This window comes from Rhinoderma darwinii, chromosome 5 (assembly GCF_050947455.1).
Source record: "Rhinoderma darwinii isolate aRhiDar2 chromosome 5, aRhiDar2.hap1, whole genome shotgun sequence".
Lineage (NCBI taxonomy): Eukaryota > Metazoa > Chordata > Amphibia > Anura > Rhinodermatidae > Rhinoderma > Rhinoderma darwinii.
Genome location: NC_134691.1, coordinates 209849472 through 209871877, shown reverse-complemented (window position 1 = coordinate 209871877; position 22406 = coordinate 209849472). Strand labels below are relative to the sequence as shown.

Genomic DNA, 22406 nt, shown 5'->3' with positions numbered 1-22406 from the left:
ACCACAAGACCTCTTCAAACCGGACATGGTGCCTAATAAAAGAAGGCCTAAAAATCCACTAGGTTCTCCTTTGCTTCGGAGGCCGGTGCTTCAGTCCATTACCACACTAGGGCCACATGTGGGATATTTCTCAAAACTGCGGAATCTGGGCAATAAATATTGGGTTGCGTTTCTCTGGTAAAACCTTATGTTTTACTGGGAAAAAAAATTGGAATAAAAATTTTCTGACAAAAAAAATGAAACATGTAAATTTCACCTCTACTTTGCTTTCAATTCCTGTGAAACACCTAAAGGGTTAATAAACTTTCTAAATGCTGTTGTGAATACTTTGAGGGGTCTAGTTTCTAAAATGGGGTGTTTCATAGGGGTTTCTAATATATGGGCCCCTCAAAGCAACTTCAGAACTGAACTGGAACATAAGGCTTTTTCTTATACCACACCCCGATGTACCGCATGGCCATGTCCAGGATTCGTTATGAGGCAATACTTTGCTTCTTACATTATACTGACAATGAGCAGTGCCTGCCCCGAGATGACCCCAGTTTTGACCGTTTGTATAAACGGAGACCCCTATTAGACTGTTTCAGTGCCTGGTTTTCCCAGCATTCACCCCCGAGAAGTGTATTTCTATTGATGAGTCCCTGGTACTTTATAAAGGGAGGGTTCAATTCCGCCAGTACCTGCCAAGTAAGAGGGCAAGGTATGGCGTGAAGATGTATAAGCTGTGCAAGAGTGCATCAGGGTATACCTACAAATTTAGGATACATGAGGGGAAGGACACCAGTATTCAGCCCCCAGAATGCCCCCTGCCCCCCCCCCCCCCCACCTTACTGGGAGTTAATGCAAAAATTGTGTGGGATTTGGTGCACCCACTGCTGGACCAGGGTCACCACCTATACCTGGATAATTTTTATACCAGCGTCCCACTCCAAGTTCCTCGCTTCCGAAGTACTGCGGCATGCAGCACTGCTAGAAGAAATCTGAGAGTCCTCCCTAAGACTCTGCAGGGCAAACACTCGGTGCGAGCAGGGCACATTCTAGCAGCAACATATTGTGTGTCAAGTACAAGGACAAGAGATGCCGCACCAGTACCCATGTACCAGTACAGAGACCCCCAAACCAGACTGCATCCTGGACTACAATAGGTACATGGGAGGTGTGGACTTTTCAGATCAAGCCCTGAAGCCCTACAGCGCCATGCGGTGTGGTATAAGAAGCTGGCCGGGCACATCATACAGATGGCATTGTACAATGCGTACGTGCTACGTCGATGTGCAGGCCAGACGGGAACTTTCCTGGAATTTCAAGAGGTGGTTATCAAGAACCTAATCTTTAGGGACCAAGAAGGGGGGGCACCCAGTACTTCTGGAAGCGGGGCCACACGCATCGTACCAGGGCGGCAACACTTTCCAGGAGAAGCTCCCCAAACTGGCAAGAAGGGAAAAAGGTCAAAAGAGGTGCAAAATCTGCTATGAGGGGGGGATAAGGGAGGACACATTATATATCAATGCGACACGTGTCCCGAAAAACCAGGGCTCTGTATGAAAGTGTTTAAAAATCAAGGGATGTATGATACATTTTAAATCTACCCCAGTTTTACTTACCCTGATGCACTCCGCACAGCTTATCCCCCCCTCATCTTTCCCTTCTGAGCCCTGCTGTGTGCCCAGGCAGCTGGCAACAGCCACATGTAGGGTATTGCCATACCTGGGAGAACCCACATTACAGTTTATGGGGTGTAGGTCTCCGGTCAAAATGCTCACTACACCTCTAGATGAATGCCTTAAGGGGTGTCGTTTTTAAAACGGGGTCACTTGTCGGGGGTTTCAACTGTACTGGTACCTCAGGTGCTTCTGCATACATGACTTGGCACCATGAAATCCCCAGTAGGCCAAATGGTGGTCCTTTGCTTCTGATCCCTCCCATAGGCCCAAATGGCAGTTTATCACCACAAATGTGGTATTGCCGCACACCGGAGAAATTGGGCAACAAAATGGGGTATTTTGTTCCTTGTGAAATAAGAACTTTTGAGCCAAAACATCTTATTGGAAAAAATGTTGTTTTTTTTTATTTCACAGCCCAATTCAAATAAATTCTGTGAAAAAACTGGGGTCTAAATGGTAACCGCCATAAATGAATTCCTTGAGGGGTGTAGTTTCCAAAATGGGGTCACTATTGGGGGATTCCTACTGTTTTGATACCTCAACACCTCTTCAAACCTGGCATGCTGCCTAAAATATATTCTAATAAAAAAGAGGCCCCAAAATGCACTAGGTGCTTCTTTGCTTCTAGGGCTTGTGTTTTATTCCACGAGCGCACTAGAGCCACATGTGGGACATTTCTAAAAACGGCAGAATCTGGACAATACATATTTAGTAGCGTTTCTCTGGTAAAACCTTCTGTGTTACAGAAAAAAATAGAATAAAATTGACACTCGGCAAAAAAAATTAAATTTGCAAATTTCACCTCCACTTTGCATTAATTCCTGTGAAATGCCTACAGGGTTAAAAAAACAACTTTCTAAATGCAGTTTTGAATACTTTGAGGGGTCTAGTTTTTAAAACAGGGTGTTTTTATGGGGGGTTCTAATACATAGGCCCCTCAAAGCCACTTCAGAACTGAACAGGTACCTTAAAAAAAACGGCAATTTCTCATTTTTGAGAATTTCAAAAGCCTTTATGTTCTAAGCCTTGTAACGTCCAAGAAAAATAAAAATGTAAAAAAAAAATGATGCCAATCTAAAGTAGACATATGGGAAATGTGAACTAGTAACTATTTTGGGTGGTATAATCATCTGTTTTACAAGCAGATGCATTTAAATTCAGAAAAAATTCTATTTTTTTCAAAATTTTGCAATTCACAAATAAACACTGGGCTTTATGTTCGTGGTAAAATTTGGTCGATATATTCAATGTCTCACGAGAGAACCATGTCAATCGCTTAGATAGGTTTAACCTTACTGAAGTTATTACCACAAAGTGAAATATGTCAGATTTAAGAAATGGGCTCTGAGCCTTAAGAGGTTAAAGACCTCATGAAGCTGATTGAGGGAATGCCAGGAGTGTGCAAAGCTGTTATCAAAGCAAATGGGGCTTTAGATTATAGAAACTAAAATAATGCCACGAACTCCCATATTGCCACCTCTAAATTGATTTCCTGTGCCAATGCCATACATTTGATGATGGGAATACCCCGTTAATGAGCGTATGCTGGAGGAGTGTTTTGAAGCCGCCTGCTCTGCGTGGCAGAACAATTGTAATGGTATGGGGATGGTGGGAGGTTTGCATGGAACTGCCCCATACAAATTGCTTTCCTTTGCCATGCTTGACAGAAGGCATCAAGCACTGCTCCCGCAACCTTTCATTTCGTGTGTATTTACACAAGAAAAACTGCACGGAAAAAAACTCATGCGTTTTACAGCCATATGCTGCAGTTTCTGTCCCGAACTGCAGTAAAAACTTTTTTTTTTTTTTTTTTTTTGCTGCATAGCAAAATCAGTGTGAATACACCCTTACACTCGACTCTTCACATGTTTTCCTCCTTGATCCATTTTTGATATGTCCTAGAGACATATTAGATGTTTTGGTTAGTGGCGAGGGGTCTGACCGCTGAAATCTTCACCATCCCTGAAATGAAGGGGCAGGTGCGCTCATCTTTCCATCTTTTCCTAAATCTGCTCTTGTTGTTCTGAAGGCAGGCTCACCTAGAACATCTACGAGCCCATCTTTAGGCTGAATGTACACGTTTCGTATTGCATGTGGATTTGCCATGTATCTTCTCATTCGCCAATTCCGTAGCGTAATACAGTACCAGCAAAGTAAATGAGGTTTCAAGAAATCTCATTTACACAGTGCTTATGTCTTCTGCACATTGACCCGTGGTGCATATTTTAAAATCCGCAGTATGTCCATTTAGCCTGCGTTTCCACTTGCAAATTGTATCTGACAGTTTTTAAAGGACAACACCCCAAGATACGCAGCATAAAACCAACTATTTCGGCATCAAAATGTCAAAACCGCATCAGAGCGGTTATGGCTGCGGAATTACCTGTGGATTTTCCTGCATCAAATTACGCAACGTGTGCATTTAGCCTTAGTGTAACAAGGAGAGCCGCTCAGTCATAGGTTTCAAGCGCTTCTACCCCATTGTTTCAGCGACGGTGGGGGACTCCATGTACTTTCCGATATGTCTCTTACCCATTAAGTGTTTTCGCTCTTCTTTAACGACTTCCTGACCACACTGAGTGGTCTCCGGGTGAAAGCTCCGTGATATCAGCTGTCTAGAGACAGCTGTATCACAGAGCTCCCCAGTCGGCGCGTAAGCGCTGCTGTTCAGAGCAATGTGACCGGTTGCCACTGATCACATGACCAGAGACCACGCTGAGTGGTCTCTGGTTAAAGTTCCATGATACAGCTGTCTAGAGATGGCTGTATCACGGAGCTAAAGGCCGCCGGGGAGCGGCAAACACGCTAACTCTGCAGGACGTTCTGGAACAGAGTTAATTGCGTAGCGCCTGGACGTTTTATAGTCTATGGGCGGTCCGGAAGTGGTTAAGAGGGGTTTGTTTGTTTTTTTTGGTTTGTTTATAATATATATATATATATATTTACGAATGCTGACCTCCATGGTAACTGGTATATATTTGAAAACTCAGAGCAGTTTACTAATGATTATGGTGATGTTGGTTTATTCGCTGTGTTTTAAGACTAAAAAAAAATATATATATAAAAATTCGCAACCTTTATATTAATCTTTCTTCCATTTTTTACATTTAGTGTCCATCCTTGGAGCAGTACGCAATGCGAGCTTTTGCTGATGCTTTGGAAACTATCCCAATGTCACTCGCAGAGAACAGTGGTATGAACCCCATTCAAACCATGACCGAAATACGTGCAAAACAGCTGAAGGAAAACAACTCTGCACTTGGCATTGACTGTCTGCGCAAGGACACAAATGGTGAGCTTTCAACACATTCTAGCGCTACTGTGGTTTTGAGGTATTTCATACTATTTCTTGTAAACCGAAATGGCTATACTGTCGGTGACCTATTTCTGTGTGTGATAGACCCTTGCACAACTGACACTAACGGAAACCATTGGCACCGGATCTGTCACCATTGAAATCAATGGTGATGGAAACGGAAAGCTATGGTTTCCGTTTGTCTGTCAGGGCTCCGTTCCGACAAAGCTCCGGCGGAACGTAGCCCTAGCGCAGATGTGAACGAAGCCCTAGGTGTGCACATTTAACTTAATTTTTTAATTGTAGCAGTCTATGAGGCCTTGTTGTTTTGCACAGATTGGGGGTAAAAAAAAAAATTGTACGTTTTCATAGAATTCTTTCTTTATGGCAGGAATATAGGAAAAGGGGACTTATTTTTTTTTTATTTTTTTTCTTCATTTCACGCGTAACCTGTTTAATTCTTCAGGTTGTTACGGTCGTGTAGGTTTATATTTAATGTATGGCCTATAAAATGTATTAAGGGATCTTTTATGTACAACTTTATTTTATACCTGTAATGTATTAGCATACTCCTGTATGCTAATCCATTAAACTGTAACTATGACACAGGCTGCTGTTAGGGCCCTAACAGCAGGCACACTGAACAGACCGCCCTGGGGCCATTTCTAAGTCCCCGGGGCTGACTGCAGAGGATTCCCTAGTGTTTGATCACATTTCTGTTGACTGTATCAAAGAGGAGTTTCCTTTGGTCGTGTAACGGACAGCGGCTATTAAAGGGTTAAACCGCCGGCCTCGACTGTTCCAATCTCCGCTCTGTTCAGGAGACTGCTCTAAGTTCATGAGGTGTAAGTTACAGCTCCTGCTTAGATGGTGAGCGCATATCAGCCTCGTCTACATCGACACCAAAAGACATCGCTGTAGACTAAGCACCTGCACCGCCTGCCATCAAGATGGGTGGCGGTCATTAAGAGGTTAAGTTAGGACTACAGTTTGCATGGATGTTTGCAACTGATGCATTATCTGTTAGGACCAATTCAAGTTTTTGTAGATCCTTTGTTTTTTAAGGTAAATTTTGTTCTGATACGTTAACGAAAATATATATATTTATTTATCAGATATGAAAAAGCAGCATGTCATAGAAACACTGATTGGTAAGAAACAGCAGCTTTCCTTGGCAACACAGGTTGTTAAAATGATCTTGAAGATTGATGACATACGCCGACCTGATGAAACCGAGGAGTAAAAATTCTTCTGAAGAAATCAACTAAAAACCAATTCCACTTAGCAGTCTCCAAACTTTATTTATTGTTTAACACATTTTTTCACATACTATGACTTGTATCTACAAAATAAACGGTCATCCTTGCTATTCTGCTTTTGTTTGCTTATCCTGTTAACTCGCTGCTACTACCTCCTCAGTGTAACTAGTGTATTATTGGTTATTACGTGTCCATAACCTCATAGCAGAGTGTGTGTCTACACTGTACTACTTGTAGCAGCAGCTGTGAACTGCTCTTGCCGATTTGCTCTGACAGCTCCTGTGCTGTGTAACATGTCAGTGTCTTGTCTCTCTGGTCACACATCACAGGAGCAACTGCTGCAAGTAGTACATTACAATACTCACTGCAGAGGGGAGATAGTGCTGACATGTGGAAGACAGGATTTCTATAGGGAAGTCCTACTGGGAGGGATGACACACACACACACGGGGGGGGGGGGGATACTAAAAGAGTAGAGATACTAGGAGAGGGGATGCTGGGGGCAGGTGGGGCATATATCGCTATGTGCTGTATAAATGAATGGAGAGAAGTGTATGACGCTGATTGATCAGCGTCATACACTCCTGTATAATGTCCACTTGGTCATATAGTAAAACACATCCAGTTGTCCATTGAGAAACTCATTAGCATAAAGCTAAAATAGGTCATAGCTCCGTCAAAAATGATCGTTTTTATAAATTAAAAAAACTGCTGTAATCTGCATTACAGCGCCGATCACATCTACAATATAGGCCACTTATGTGGTGACAGAGCCTCTTTAACCCCTTCCCGACATGCGCCGTACATGTACGGCGCTGTCGGGAGGTGCTTCCCGCAAAGCGCCGTACATGTACGGCGCAGTGATTGTGCGGGCTCAGAAGCTGTACTATACAGCTGGCACCCTCCTGTAACTGCCAGGACCGGAGCTATTATCCGATCCGGCAGATTAACCCCTCAGATGCTGCGCTCGATTCACCCGATCGGCAACCCAGTGATGCAATCGCTGGGTTGCTGTGGCAATCGGACGCCAGAAAATGGCGTCCGAGTCTGCCTTGTACGGGAGCCCATGAGGACCCGCCTTCGGCGAGTCCTCATAGGCTTGCTGTCAGTGAATAACTGACAGCGCTAATACACTGCACTTCGTATGTAGTGCAGTGTATTAGAGTAGCGATTGGGGCATCAGGCCCTCATGTCCCGTAGTGGGACAAGTCAGAAAAGTAAAAAAAAGATAATAAAAATGTGGTAAAACAATAAAAACACACATTTCAAATAAAAATAAAGCTAAACTGACTTTTCCCATAGTAAGTCTTTTATGGGAAAAACCGTAAAAATTAAAACTATACATAATTGGTAACGCCGCGTCCGTAACGACCCAAACTACAAAACTATTATGTAATTTATCCCGCACGGTGAACGCCGTAAAAAAAAAAACGCCAGAATCTTTGTTTTTAGGTCACATCTCCTTCCAAAAAATGCTATAAAAAGTGATCAAAAAGTCACATTTACTCCAAAATAGTACTAATAAAAAACGACAATCCGTCCCGCAAAAAATAATCCCTGACAGTTTCGTGCACGCAAAAATAATAGTTATGGGTCTTAGGATGGCGACACAGAAAACAAATGATTTTATAAAAAGTGATTTTATTGTGCAAAAGCCGCAATACATAAAAAAACTATACATAATTGGTATCGCCGTAATCGTATCGACCCGCAGAATAAAGCTAACATGTAATTTAGGGCACACTGTGGATGCCGATAAAACAATAAAAAACGATTCCAGAATTGCTTGTTTTTGGTAATTTCCTTTACCAAAAAATGAAATAAAAAGTGATCAAAAAGTCGTATGTGTTCTAAAATGATACCAATAAAATCTACAGCCCGTCTCGCAAAAAAACAAGCCCGCACACCGCTCAATCTACTGAAAAACAAAAAAGTTACGGCACTAGTAATGCGGTGATGAAAAAACATCTAAATTCGCAGGCCGGAGGGGAACATTCCTTCAGTTTCAGGGCCCTAGTATTTAGGAACTAGGAAAGGGAATGGACACGGCACATCCGCTGGAAGCGAGGGCGCCCGTATTATACCAGCGCAAAACTTTCCCAGCAATATTTCCCAAACTACGAAGGAGAAAGTCCCCAAAAGGTGCAGAGTGTTACAACAGGGGAGTGAGAAAGAAAACCGTTTATCAGTGTGACACCGGCCTGCGCATAACGGATCGCTTCACAGCGTAACACACATCTATGGATAATTGTAGTATTTACCCCATTATTATACCCTCTTATTATGCCCTGATGTACTCCGCACAGATTACATATACCCTGATATACTCCGCACAGATTACATATGCCCCCACATTATAAACGGAAATACCAGCAAAACCCCAAACAGAACTGTTACCAAGCAAAATCCATGCTCAAAATGGCGGTCTATTCCTCCTTAGCCCTACAGTGTGCCCAAACAGCAATTTATGGCCACAAGTAAGGCATTACCATACCCGGGAGAACCCGCTTAACAATTTATGGGGTAAGATTCTCCAGGGGCACAACATCTTGTGCGGTGAATGGGCAGATCAGTGGAAAAATTGCAATTTTCACTTTGCACCATCCACTGCGTATTCATTTCTGAAAAACACCTGTGATGTCTAAATTCTCACTACACCCCTTGATAAATGCCTTTAGGGGTGTAGTTTCTAAAACGGGGTCACTTTTGTTTGGTACATCAGGGGTTTTGCAAATGCAACATGGCGTCCGCAAACCATTCCAGCAAAATCTACGCTCCAAAAGATAAATACCGCTCCTTTTCTTCTGATTGCTCCCATATACGTAAATAGCCTATTATAACCACATATGGGGTGTTACCATACTCGGGAGAAATTACTTTACAAATGTTGGGGTGCTTTTTCTTCTCTATTCCTTGTAAAAATGAAAAATGTTGATCTAAAACTACATCTTGTTGGAAAAAATATATATTTTTCATTGCTTAATTCTAATTAATTCAGCAAAAAACCTTTGGGATCAAAATTTTCACTATACCCCTAGATGATTCCTCAGGGGGTGCAGTTTCCCAAATGGAGTCACTTTTGGGGTGTTTCCACTGTACTAGTACTACAGGGGCTCAGCAAATGTGACATGGTGCCCAGACACTATCCAAAATCCAAATGGTGCTAGTTCCATTCTGAGCCCTACCGTGTGTCCAAACAGCCGTTTATGACCACATGTGGGGTATTGTTTTACTCGGGAGAAGTTGCTTTACTAATTTTATGGTGCTTTTTCTCCTTCAGTCCTTGTGGAAATGAAAAAAAAATACCTAAACCTACATTTTATTTGAAAAAATGTGGATTTTCATTTTTACGGCCTACTTCCAATAAGTTCTGTAAAACACCTGTGGGGTCAAACTGCTCACTATACCCGTAGATAATTTCCTCAAGGGGTATAGTTTCCAAAATGGGGTCACTTGTTGGGGGTTTCCACTGTTTTGTCACCTTAGGGGCTTTGCAAATGTGACATGGCCTCCGCAAACCATTCCTGCAAAATTTGAGCTCCAAGAGCCAAATGGCGCTCTTTCCCTTCTAAGCCCTGCCGTGTGTCCAAACAACCGTTTATTACCACATGTGGGGTATTGTTTTACTCGGGAGAAATTTCTTTACAAATTTTATGGTGCTTTTTCTCCTTTAGTCCTTGTGGAAATGAAAAAAAATTAGCTAAACCTACATTTTATTTGAAAAAAATGTAGATTTTCATTTTCATGGCCTAGTTCCACAAATTTTTGCAAAAAAACTGGCCGGTCAAAATTCTTGCTACACCCCTAGATAAATTCCTCGAGGGGTATAGTTTCCAAAATGGGGTCACTTGTTGGGGGTTTCCACTGTTTTGTCCCCTAGGGGGCTTTGCAAATGCGACATGGCCTCCGCAAGCCATTCCTGCTAAATTTGAGCTCCAAGAGCCAAATGGCGCTCTTTCCATTCTAAGCCCTGCTGTGTGTCCAAATAACCGTTTATTACCACATGTGGGGTGTTGTTTTACTCTGGAGAAATTGCTCTACAAATGTTGTGGTGCTTTTTCTACTTTAGTTCTTTTGGAAATGAAAAAAAAATTAGCTAAACCTACATTTTATTTGAAAAAATTTAGGTTTTCATTTTCATGGCCTAGTTCCAGAAACTTTTGCAAAAAAACTGGCCTGTCAAAATGCTTGCTACACCCCTAGATAAATTCCTCAAGGGGTGTAGTTTCCCAAATGGGGTCACTTTTGGGGGGTTTCCACTGTTTTAGTTCCACAAGACCTGTTCAAAGCTGACATGGTGCCTAAAATATATTCTAATAAAAAGGAGACCCAAAATCCACCAGGTGCTCCTTTGCTTCTGAGGCCGGTGCTTCAGTCCAGTAGCACGCTACGTCCACATGTGGGATATTTCCTAAAACTGCAGAACCTGGGCAATAAATATTGAGTTGCATTTCTTGGGTAAAACATTCTGTGGTACAAAAAAAATGGATTAAAAATGAATTTCTGGAAAAAAATAATGAACTTTGTAAATTTCACCTCTACATTGCCTTAATTCCTGTGCAATGTCTAAAGGGTTAAGAAACTTTCTAAATGCTGTTTTGAATACTTTGAGGGGTGCAGTTTTTAAAATGGGGTGACTTATTGGGTGTTTCTAATATCTAAGGACCTCAAAGCCACTTCACAACTGAACTGGCCCCTGTAAAAATAGAATTTTGAAATTTTCTTGAAAATGTGAGAAATTGCTGCTAAAGTTCTAAGCCTTGTAACGTCCTAGAAAAATAAAATGATGTTCAAAAACGATGCCAATCTAAAGTAGACATATGGGGGATGTTAGTTAGCAACATTTTTGTGTGGTATAACTGCCTGCCTTACAAGCAAATACATTTAAATTGAGAAAAATGCAAATTTTTGCAATTTTTCGCTAAATTTTGGTGTTTTTCACAATTAAATACTGAATGTATCGGGCAAATTTTGCCAGTAACATAAAGTCCAATGTGTCACGAGAAAACAATCTCAGAATCACTTGGATAGGTAAAAGCATTCCGGAGTTATTACCATATAAAGTGAAACATGTCAGATTTGAAAAATGAGGCTCTGTCAGGAAGGTCAAAAGCGGCCAAAGAGGGAAGGGGTTAAATTCCTCACTTTGAGTGCTGCTTCTGTGCTTTATTTTGTGGATATTCATCATATAGGGAGTCACTCCTTATTTTTGAAGTACAGCACTGACCAATTTTGTGTTTTTTGTCAGTGCTGCTCCTACCTTGATTCATTTTTTTCACACACCTATATATACATACAGTTTGCAGTTTTGAGTGGGAAGGGAATAAAACTTGATTTGCAGATGGGGCTGGGTGAATCTTACAATTGTTTTATACTTTCTCGGATCCAGTGAGGCACACTTTACACAGCCACAAAATGGCAGCAGAGCTGCTGGCTGAGGTGCTGCACTCACAATGGGAAGACCGGCAGGCACTGGGATTTTTAGTTTCACTTTTCAGAAGTCTCTCCCACACAAGCCTGCAGGAGAGAGCCGTACTATGGGAGCACGGTAAGATGGAGAAGTCTTGGAAATTATCTATACTTCATTTTGCCTAATACCAGTTCTTTTTGGTTCTGTTTATTATCTGAGGAACTTTGGATATTTTATACTGATGGTGGCCAACCCCTTTAATTTCTAATAAACACCTGTGGTGTTAGCTCACTACACCCCTAATGCCTTGAGGGGTGTAGTTTCCAAAATGGTGTCACTTCTGGGAGTGACACCGCACACAGACACACTTCCCTAAGACCCCACACATAGTTCGCTAATGCACCAGCTACCAGTGCACCAGAGAACTCCATCTATCAACTCAAACAAAGATAAATTAGGACACCACTAGGGGAACCAGTATGCCAATAATAATGGTGAGAAACACAAAAAAGTTTAACGTTTGGCCATTGCTGCCGGTCCCCCCCCCCCCCCACTAAGCGCCCATAGTGGTAGCAAACTACAGATTTCTATTTAGAACCCTTTAGAGTCCAGCCAGTGATCCGCCTCCATTGCTGATTGAAATCATAGTTCCTTCGTAGGAGAATTTTAATTTATAATAACAGCCTGCGGCCGCCCCGCTGCCTAATCGTTGTTTCAGATGGTCGGGTACTGGATCGTACTCTACTCTTCCCGGTATCCCTGGCGGCAGTAGGAACCGGGGTAATAATATGGGTTAGTGATAGCCTTTTTACTGGCTAATGCTAAGCCCCAGCCTTCGTAATTGAACGCTGTCAATCAGACAGCAGCCATTACTAAGGCCATAATAAAATATAAAAAAAAAAGACATAAGAATTTTTTTTCTTTATTGAAATCAAAACTCCCCCATGCAATCCACTTTCACAATTTTTTATTTTTTTTTTAAAAAGTAGATCATCGAAGTAGTCCAATGAATCTACGACGTAGTCCAGACGGTCCAGCGGAACCTACCAAAAAAAAGTTAGCAGTATAAAAATGTAAAAAACTTAAATTTGCCACAATAGAAACTAGAGGTCAAGGAAAAATAGTTCCCCTTCATTTAACTCTGCAACCTACCTATCAACTGAAAAGTCATCCGCCAAAGGGAAAAATGTTTCCCATGGCGGAGTACAAGAAAGTCTAATTACCAGGTGGGTTTTTCTTGTACTCTGCCATCAAGAAACATTTTTCCTCCTGGCGGATATTTTTCTGTTGACTGGTAGCAGAGTTCTTCTGCAGCGGTGTTAGGGGGTAAACTACTCTTGGGCCAGTGCTGTGTGCTTGCCCCCAGACTGAAATTTGCCAGCCAACCCTTGGCCATTAGCTCCCTGCTCCGCCTTTTGCTCTTGTAGGACACAGCCTGGTTTAGGCCTGAGGCCTAGAAGAGATCGGGAGCACGCTGATGACGTCAACTGCCCGGCACGATGATGGTACTGCATCATGCCATTCACGCCGGGCCACTGTACTCACTTAAAAATCATAAGTCAATTAGGTGATAAAAAGGGGTCATAGAAGATGTGTTAATGCTGCGTTGTTGATCTATGATACTAAAGTAATACAGTAAGAAGAATTCTTTAAATCTCTACTATACTTCAAACAGTACTTTTTAGATTTTTTTTTTTTGGTATTTCAGTTTTTTATTTTCAACAAAAAGTAAGGATACAGAAGGAAAAAAGGGTGACGTGGGTACAAAAGATCTGATCACCATGCGACGTATATACAGTTAATTGAACAAGTCTGTTTGAGTTCCAATAACGCCAATATTGTATTGTGAGATACCCCTCTCACCTATCTAGTGTCAGTATGGAGAGACTTGCATATTAACTCAATGCCTCTATCCGACATTATCCAAACCCTCATCGTCACCCCATAGAAGTAAACTATCTGTTTAGACAGTCATAGAACAAATTACAGAAAAAGTATGATATAAAGAAGAGAAAAAAGTTGTACAGAAAAGATTAAAAGATATGAGGGAAGAGAGGGGGGTCATCTCTCCCAGCTCCCCCCCCCCCCGCAGCACACCCCAAAGTACCAGATATTCTAAGAACTCCCCACCTCATTCCCATTTTGTTCGCCCATAGCCCCTTTGTATCTGTCTGATCTACAGAATTCGAGCCAGTAGAACCATATTTTCCGGAATCTACCTGCTTGTTCAGGAGAGAAATGAAGCAGCTCCTCCATTCTCCGAATGTCATGTACCCGCTGCAACCATTGCCTAATCGATGGAGGCTCAGAGGACTGCCATTTCGCTGGAATACATGCTTTAGCCGCATTTAATAAGTGTCTCACCAGCGACTTCTTATATGTCCCTATGGAGATGTCATGATAGTGTAACAGAATCCACGCCGGGTCATCTCCCAGGGTGAGTCCCGTAATCTCAAATATGACGTCTTGGACTTCTGACCAAAAGGGCGAAGACATTCACAACCCCAAAATATATGTAGTAGCGTACCTTCTCCCCTGCCGCATCTCCAACAGAGATGGGAAACATCAGGGAACATTTTCTGAAGCATGTGTGGGACTCTGTACCAGCGGGATAGTATTTTATAATTAGTTTCTTGATAGGCATTACTAATAGATGCTTTATGTAAAAGGAGCATGACCTTCTCTTTCTGTTCTTGCGTTAGGGAAATCTGGAGATCTCGCCCCCATTTTGCAATAATCGGAGACGTGAAAGCTTCTGCAGGAGAAATCAGTAATCCATAAGTTTTAGACAATGCTCGTTTCACATGTCCCGTCTGGGAACACAGCGTTTCAAACTGGGTTAGCCTGCGATCATAAGTAGTAGGGGCAGTTATATGAGCCAAGTAGTGAGTTAGCTGTAAAGTCTGCCACTGTGATGCTACGGGCAAACCCTCAGGCCCAGAAAGTTCCCTCTCGCGTAGCCAAACAGCCTCCCTACGAAAGTGACTAATTCTAAAATGGCCCTGTTGAAGCCATTTCTTAAATGTCACTTCCGATAATCCTGGTCCAAACTCTGGTGTACCCAGGATCGGCGTGAGTGGGGAAGGGGTCGGTGAGACCCCTTCCCGTCTCCGCATATTCCTGAACACCTGTAGTGTTGGGTGTATAGTAGGGTGATCCCTCAGGGATTTCCAATGAGTCATAGGTATCCATGGCAAACATTTCAATGGGTGATCAGAAAAGCCTTGTTCTACAGCTATCCAATCCTTAAGAGAAGCATGGCGGCACCAGTCAACTATTCTTGTTAAGTGTATGGCATGATAATACTGCTCTACATCAGGCAGCCCAATCCCTCCACGACGCTTGGCAAGCACCAGAATTCTCCTCTGCAGTCTCGGAGGTTTATCAGCCCACACAAAGGAAGTGATGTACTGATATACAGTTCTAAAAAAGGAAGGCGGTATTTTAATTGGTAATGCCTGCATCGGGTATAGAAGTCTGGGTAACACGTTCATCTTGATAATACTCACTCTCCCAAACCATGAGAACGGCCCCCTTGTCCATCGAGCCAAATCATTCCTCAATGTTTGTAACAGAGGTTGGAAGTTTAGTTTAAATGCCCGCTCTATATCGGCCGGCAATTGGATACCCAAGTATCCGATCGAGCCACGTGCCCATCTAAAGGAAAAACTAGTAGCTACTTACCTGCAAACGCTGATGCTGCTGCAGAATCAACTGTAGCCTCTGGTGCCGATGTGTCCTCGCTCGTCTGACACGATGCAGGACCTGTGAGTGACGTCACAGCGTGATCTGGCAGAAGCTGGGCGTTCTGAAGAGAAGTGGATGATACTTCTCATCAGAACGCCCAGCTAGTAAAAGTATTAAAAACGCCCCGATGTACGCACATAATACACGCCCACTTGGACTTTTACTTTTAAACACACCCACTTGGACTTTTGCAAGCCTCATTTGCATAACTACAAAAATGGTCATAACTTGGCCAAAAATACTCGTTTTTTTAAAAATAAAAACGTTACTGTAATCTACATTGCAGCGCCTATCTGCTGCAATAGCAGATAGGGGTTGCAAAATCTGGTGACAGAGCCTCTTTAACTTCATACAGTGCTCTAAGTTCTTCCCGAAGGGACAGCAATATTCCCCTAGTTTCTGATGTCTGACAATGTTTATGTTTGACCTCTACTTCGCTGATCTTATTCAACAGGTCACTGGTTTTTGCCACTCTCTCTCTCTCTCTCTCTCTCTTGAGCCGCGCCCCCCATTTGATGAAAATACCTCTTATGTAGCATTTATGGGCCTCCCATAAGATGAGCGGGTTTGTTACTGAGCCAGTATTGGTAGAAAAGTAGAGCTCCAGCTCGCGGTGAATTTCAGATTGAGCCTCAGGATGTTGAAGTAAAAACTCGTTAAGTTTCCACCGTCTTGTGTCTGTGAGGGCGGAGCGAAAGAGAGAGAGAGCGCAATTGGCGAATGATCCGACAAAAGAGACGAGTGAATGTCCGCCCCCGCTACTCTATCCAGATGGAAGTGACTGACGAAAAAATAGTCTATTCTGGAGAACATATCATGAGTCGCTGAGTAATACGAGTAATCCCGAGTCCCCGGGAACAGAGTCCTCCACACGTCCACTAGTTGGTGGTCATGAATAATCTTCCTAATGGAGCTGAGTTGAGAATAAGGGAGATGAGAGGCGCCTCTTGAGACGTCCAGATGAGGTTCCATTGCTACATTAAAATCTCCTCCCACTACAATCATGCCCTCTCCAAAGGACTGGAACTGTTCCAGGTATGCAGCTATAGCAGCTGATTGACCCGTGTTCGGTAAGTATAAGTTAGCTAGTGTGACTACCTGTGAGAATAGAGTGCCCTTGACAAACAGAAATCTACCCTGAGGGTCAGCTTGAGAATCAATGAAGATCCAAGGTACATTTTGTGCAATAAGAATACTCTCACCCCTGGATCTGCAGTCCTCTGAGCTACCATGATAGCAATATGGAAAGCGTCTATTGGAGAGCCTAGGTACCTTATCTTTCCTGAAGTGCGTTTCCTGAAGAAACGCCACCTGAGTTTTAAGTCTCCACAGTTCAGCAAGAATCATGGAGCGTTTCTCCGGCGTCCTCAAGCCTCGGACGTTATAGGAGCATTTTCGTGTCCGTGTTCATGGTTCCCGAGTGCTGCGAGGGAAGAAACCGAAGTGAGGGAAGAAGAAAAAGGAACGAAAAGAAAACAACAAGAGAGATCGAAAACAGGTAAGTATATAGAGAAGAACAGGGAAATCTCTAAGGAAGGTTAAAGAAACCGAGGAGACTCAGCCAGCGAGGCACCTCGGAGGGAATTCCTAAAGGGGAGAGTTAGTAAGGAATCCAAGGAAGTGGAGTCCACCTCCCGTGTAGTTATTTGTAAATAGTACACTTTCAGCGACCACAAACACCCATCCCAGAGTGCTATCAAAAATCTACTAGGGAGATCAGATAAGTGATACTTATTCAAAACTTATTGCTATAAAGGCATAGCACTGCCCCGTAGGGATCCTAAACCAATCCCCAGCCCTGGTTAGACCGCTCGTGCAAGTAGGCCCATAAACTCCCAGAAGAGCCTTACGTTTTGTACTAACCCTTGTAGCGATACTCACGATAGGATAAAGCCCCTCTACCCTTCTCCATGGAATCCTTCAAATTCCCTTGCCTCCAGAGGGTGTTACGAAGCGCGATCCGCTACCCAGAAACATAATATCCACACTCAATAAGTCCCAACTAACAAGTTCTAACTATACTGTTTGGAGTAGGCCTGTTTATATCCCATCAAATGTCTACAAAAGGGGCAACCCCCACCCTTGCCCCGAGCTCCGTATCTCTCAGACTCCACTGTAACCCGTGTAACGATATCAGAGAAATACACTTAAAAAACACAGTCAAATCCTCCTCTAGATCACAAGGCCTAGAGTAACTAGTACAATGAAATTGATATCCTTAACTTGTGCACTATGAACCATTAAGCCCACATTATCCAGCTGTGTGTTGGTCTATCTCCTTCTTCTTCTTAAACACCATTGGCCCATCTCATGACTCGTTCTAAAAGAAATATCTAACTACTAGAGAACATTTTTAGGAGGCTATTACTTAGCACTTTAGTGTGGCTCAATTTATAAGGATACATTATCTGACCATCTAGTCACTCGATCAGGAAACCAAACACATGAACCAGGTTAAGCAGGGAGTCCAGTGTCATATGTAATCATGACTTCACAGCAATGCAAAATTATCACAGATCCTGGGTTTCCGTCTATGGCAGTTGTTGCCTCGCCGGTCTGATGCGCTGCGGTCTCGGTTGAAGAGGATCCATGGGTCGGTTCCTGCCGCGTCTAGCTGGGCGATAATTCATGGATGCCGCAATCCAGTCCGGAACGGCGCTCCGTGGGACTTCCAGGAAGACAAAAAGGGCGGGTAGATCCTGTGGCGAATGTATAGCAATCACTGAGCCTTGTTTCTTGACAATAAGGTGGAACGGGAAACCCCACATGTATGTCGCCTCAGCCTCTCTGATGATATCCAGTAGCGGTCGCATCACCCGTCTCATATACAATGTACGAGCTGATAGATCAGGCAAGATATGAATTTCAGCCCCTCTAAATTTCACGTGGCCCATGGTGCGCATTTTACGCATTAAATTTTCCTTCACTGTAAAGTAGTGAATCCTACATACAATGTCCCGTGGACGATCCGGGTCTGCAGGCACTGGGCCCAGCGCTCTGTGCACTCTATTTAGTTCGATATGATTGCTCAGTGGGTCTCCCAAAATACCGTTAAACAGTTCTACAACTATTGCGCGGAGATTATGACCCTCTTTATCCTCTGGCAATCCCCTGATACGGACATTATTGCGCCTGTTGCGGTTCTCTAGATCATCATGGTCCAGAGTCATAGCTTGTATTAATGCATGTTGTGAGCGCAGTTGGTCCTCCAACCTATCTAGTCTGTCGCCATGAGAAGATGTCTGTTGTTCAATGGCTGAGACCCGAGAGCACATCTGCTCCACAGTGCGGTTCACCTCCTCTAAACACGTACGCTGCATTTTCTCCATTCTATCTAACATGGTGTCAAAAAAGTTCTGAGACGGGAGATGTTTAAGGGCCTCCGCCAGATCTAATCGAGTTAGTGGAGTTAATGGCGTCTCAGTGAAGGGCGGGGAAACAGGGCCCGGGGACCAAGAACCTCCATCATGGGATCTCTCTGGGCTTGGGCTGATAGCTAAGGCATTTTCCAGGGGTTTAGAAGGAGTAGACACACCTGATAGAGCGCTGGAACGGGCTGATGTCGTCGTTCCCGGTCGTTGAGGCGTTCCACATTGAGCTGCGGTCGCCATGTTGGCTTCTTCCTGCCTCTGTGAAACACGTGGCCGTAGGAAGCGAGACAGTGAGGATGTCGGAATATTTTTGTCTGAGGTCTTCACAGGCTTCCCTCGGGGCATAACGCGAGGTGGCGGGGTGATTGCAGGTCGCTGTCAGCGTAAATATCTCAGATTAAGTCACGGTCGGCGGGAGCTCCTAAGAATGCGTTCTTCTTCCTCACATGCCTAGACCACGCCCCCCAAACAGTACTTTAACCTGTTGCCGACACAGGACGAGAAGGCTCGTCCTGAGCGGCGGGTACTTTGCACATTAGGACGAGCATTCTCGTCCTGTGTGACAGCCGTCACTGCGCGCGATCGAGAGCGAGGCAACGGCTGTAATACACAGCCACGGACCCGCTCCGACAGCGGAGAGAAGAGAAACATCCTCTCTCTGCCGCTAACCCTTTGAATGCTGCGATGAAAGCTGATCGCGGCGTTCAAGGAGAGGGGACTGCACTTTGATCACGTCACAGAAAATAACTGTGACACGATCAAAGCCCATAACTTGTATGGCCAGACAGCCCAGGGTCCATTGAAGGACCCCAGGGCTATCTGAACATATTTCCTGTTGTTAGGGCATACAGAGGTATGCCAGAGGAGTAGCTAGGTTCTCCAGCACCCAGGGCAAAGAATCTGTTTGGCGCCCCCCAACCACTTTCCCGACATCTCCTTCCCCCTCGCCATGTTTTTGTTTTCGCCACCAATCGAAGTGTCATTTCTTTTCCACATTTCTTTTTATGTAACTCGAGCATAAAAACATTTGTACATTTTACAAACAATATAGTTCTATATACAACACCAGAATAGTGCTCAGTACATAAATACAGCCCCAGAACCAAGCTCAGTACATATATACAGCACTAGAACAAATACAGCTCAATTTAGTGCAACCCCTGACGTATAGGTTCACACTAAATTGTTTCCAGTTCCCAGCATGGCCCGAACAATGTTAAGGATATGCTGGGAGTTGCTGTTTCACAAAAAGTAAATCATATCATAATCATACCACCCATCATCTCGCTGCAGATCATACAGTGACTACATTACAGATTAGAGGCATAATAAACATTTACATTAAGTGACTCACCGGTGACGTCTCAGATTCTAGTTCTTTTTCTCCATCCGGTCCAAACCTCTATGATGACTTCTCCCGGCCACAGCCCATTTTTGCAGTTTGCCGCTCAGATGTCTTCAGCTTCTCACTTTTCCTACATTTCTACACCTATAAACAAAGATAAAGTTCTCATTATACCACACACTACGCCCCTAAATATAATAGCGTACCATACACTGGCGCACACGCACACACACTCGCTGCCCCCTGTAGATAGAGCCCCCTGTAGATAGTGCCCCCATATAGACCACCCCTGTATAGTGTCCTAAATATAGCTCCCCCTATAGTGCTCTACAGATAGCCCACCTCTGCATATAGCCCCCTGTAGATATAGCCCACCCCTGTATATAGTGCTCCACAGATAGCCCATCCCTGTATATAGCTCCCCTGTAGATATAGCTCACCCCTGTGTATAGTGCTCCACATATAGCCCACCCCAGTATTTAGCCCCCCCTGTAGATAGAGCCCCACCATAGAAAAAGCCCCCCTGGTAGATAAAGCCCCACCCCCGTAGATAAAGCCACCCCCGTAGATAATGCCACACACTTTTATTACGATAAAATAACAAACTATTCAAACTCACCTTAATCCTGTTCCCACGCCGTCCGGCAGCAAAGGAGACCTGCTCTCTTCTGCGCAGGTCTCCTGGGGTTGAACGCTTCCCTGTCAATCAGCGCCTTTAAATGACGCAAGCGGCGCAAAGTATCGCGCTGCCTCACTCGTGGAAAGGAGCTGAATGGCCGGCAGTGGCGGATTAAGTAGACCATAGGCCCTGTGCTGTTCCACAAACTTGGGCCCCCCTTCCCCACCATCGCCCAGCCATGTCTATAGTGAACACCACCTTTTTGTGAGAGCATTGACAAATGGTTGTTACGATTCCCCTCGTCAAAGGGCTGTGTCCCTACATACTGACAGTCTCCGACCATCGCTGACAGTATCACACTGTGTAGGGACACTTCCTCCTGACAATGGGAATGGTAACACGCATTTGTCTATTAGCTCTGGGTACACAGAAATATGTAGAATACAAGGATTACCTGCAACAAACGTTTCAGGAGAGGAGATCCCCTATAGATCCAGTGACGTCTTCTCTGATGAGAGCCGTTTTCTTTTCTTCTCCATCTGACGCAGACTGTTATGGCGACTTCTCCTGATGAGACATCTTTGCCCATCACTTCTGCAGCCATTTCCAGCCCCTATAGAAACACACAAATTTAGAAACCAAGGCCCAGGACCATACATTAAAGGGGTTGTGCGGGCACAGACCGTTTTTTATACTGATGACCTATCTATGTGCCCGGACAACTCCTTCTACTCAGACTAATAAATTTGGACCACGGACTGGATCATAGAATACATACAGACCCAGACCTTCTAAACTATTGCAGTCCCCAGACCAGACCCCCTAAACAAATACAGACCCCATCACAAGCACCCTGAATAAATACAGACCTCAGACCGGACCCCTAAATACAGACACGTGATCTGACTCCCTACACGAATAATGACCCCAGACCGGACTCCATTAATACAGACCCCCTAAACGAATACAGACCCCTAAATAAAGACCCCAAAATTAATACAGACCCCTAAATAGAGTCCCCATAAACTAATACAGACCCACCCCCAAATACAGACCCCCTAAATACAGACACCAGACCTGAAACTAATAGACCCCCTAAATATAGACCCCAGACCAGACCCCCTATTCTAAGAGACCCCAGACCAGACTCCTAATTACAGACCCCTAACCTAATACAGACCCTAGAACAGGCCCCCTAAATAGCCCCTTTAAACTAATACAGACCCCAGATCAGACCCCCTAAATACAGACACCTAAACTAATACTGACCCTAGAACAGGCCCCCTAAATAGACCCTGTAAACTAATACAGACCCCAGACCTCAAACTAAAACAGACCCCCTAAATATCGACCCCCAGACCTCAAACTAAAACAGACCCCCTAAATACCAACCCCAGACAACTTAAACTAACACAGACCCCTAAATATACAGACCCTAAACCTCTTAAACTGATAGAAACCCCAGACCAGACCCCCTAAATACAGACCCCTTAAACTAATAGACACCAAACCTCCTTAATACAGTCCCCAAACCAGGCCCCCTAAATACAGACCCCACATCAGACCCCCTAAATATAAACCTCACACCAGACCCCCTAAATACAGTCCCCCTAAATACAGACCCATTAAACAAATCAATCTCCTTATACTTACAGTCAGTCTTCTCTGTGGAGTCGCTGCTTCTGCTGCTGCTGCT

General features: G+C 43.9%; 1 protein-coding gene across 2 annotated transcripts in view; it reads left to right on the top strand.

Annotated features, from left to right (window-relative positions):
- Positions 1–22406, top strand: part of CCT5 (chaperonin containing TCP1 subunit 5) — a 41695-nt gene that overhangs the window by 15316 nt on the left and 3973 nt on the right. Inside the window, exons 10-11 of one of the 2 annotated variants that reach the window (XM_075826907.1) lie at positions 4776–4956; positions 6075–6328. In XM_075826907.1, coding sequence (XP_075683022.1) covers positions 4776–4956; positions 6075–6202 — 309 coding nt within the window. In that variant the 3' untranslated portion in view covers positions 6203–6328. Of the gene's footprint in view, positions 1–4775; positions 4957–6074; positions 6329–22406 lie in introns of those variants that run through there. The other variant, XM_075826908.1, reaches the window with a different exon arrangement.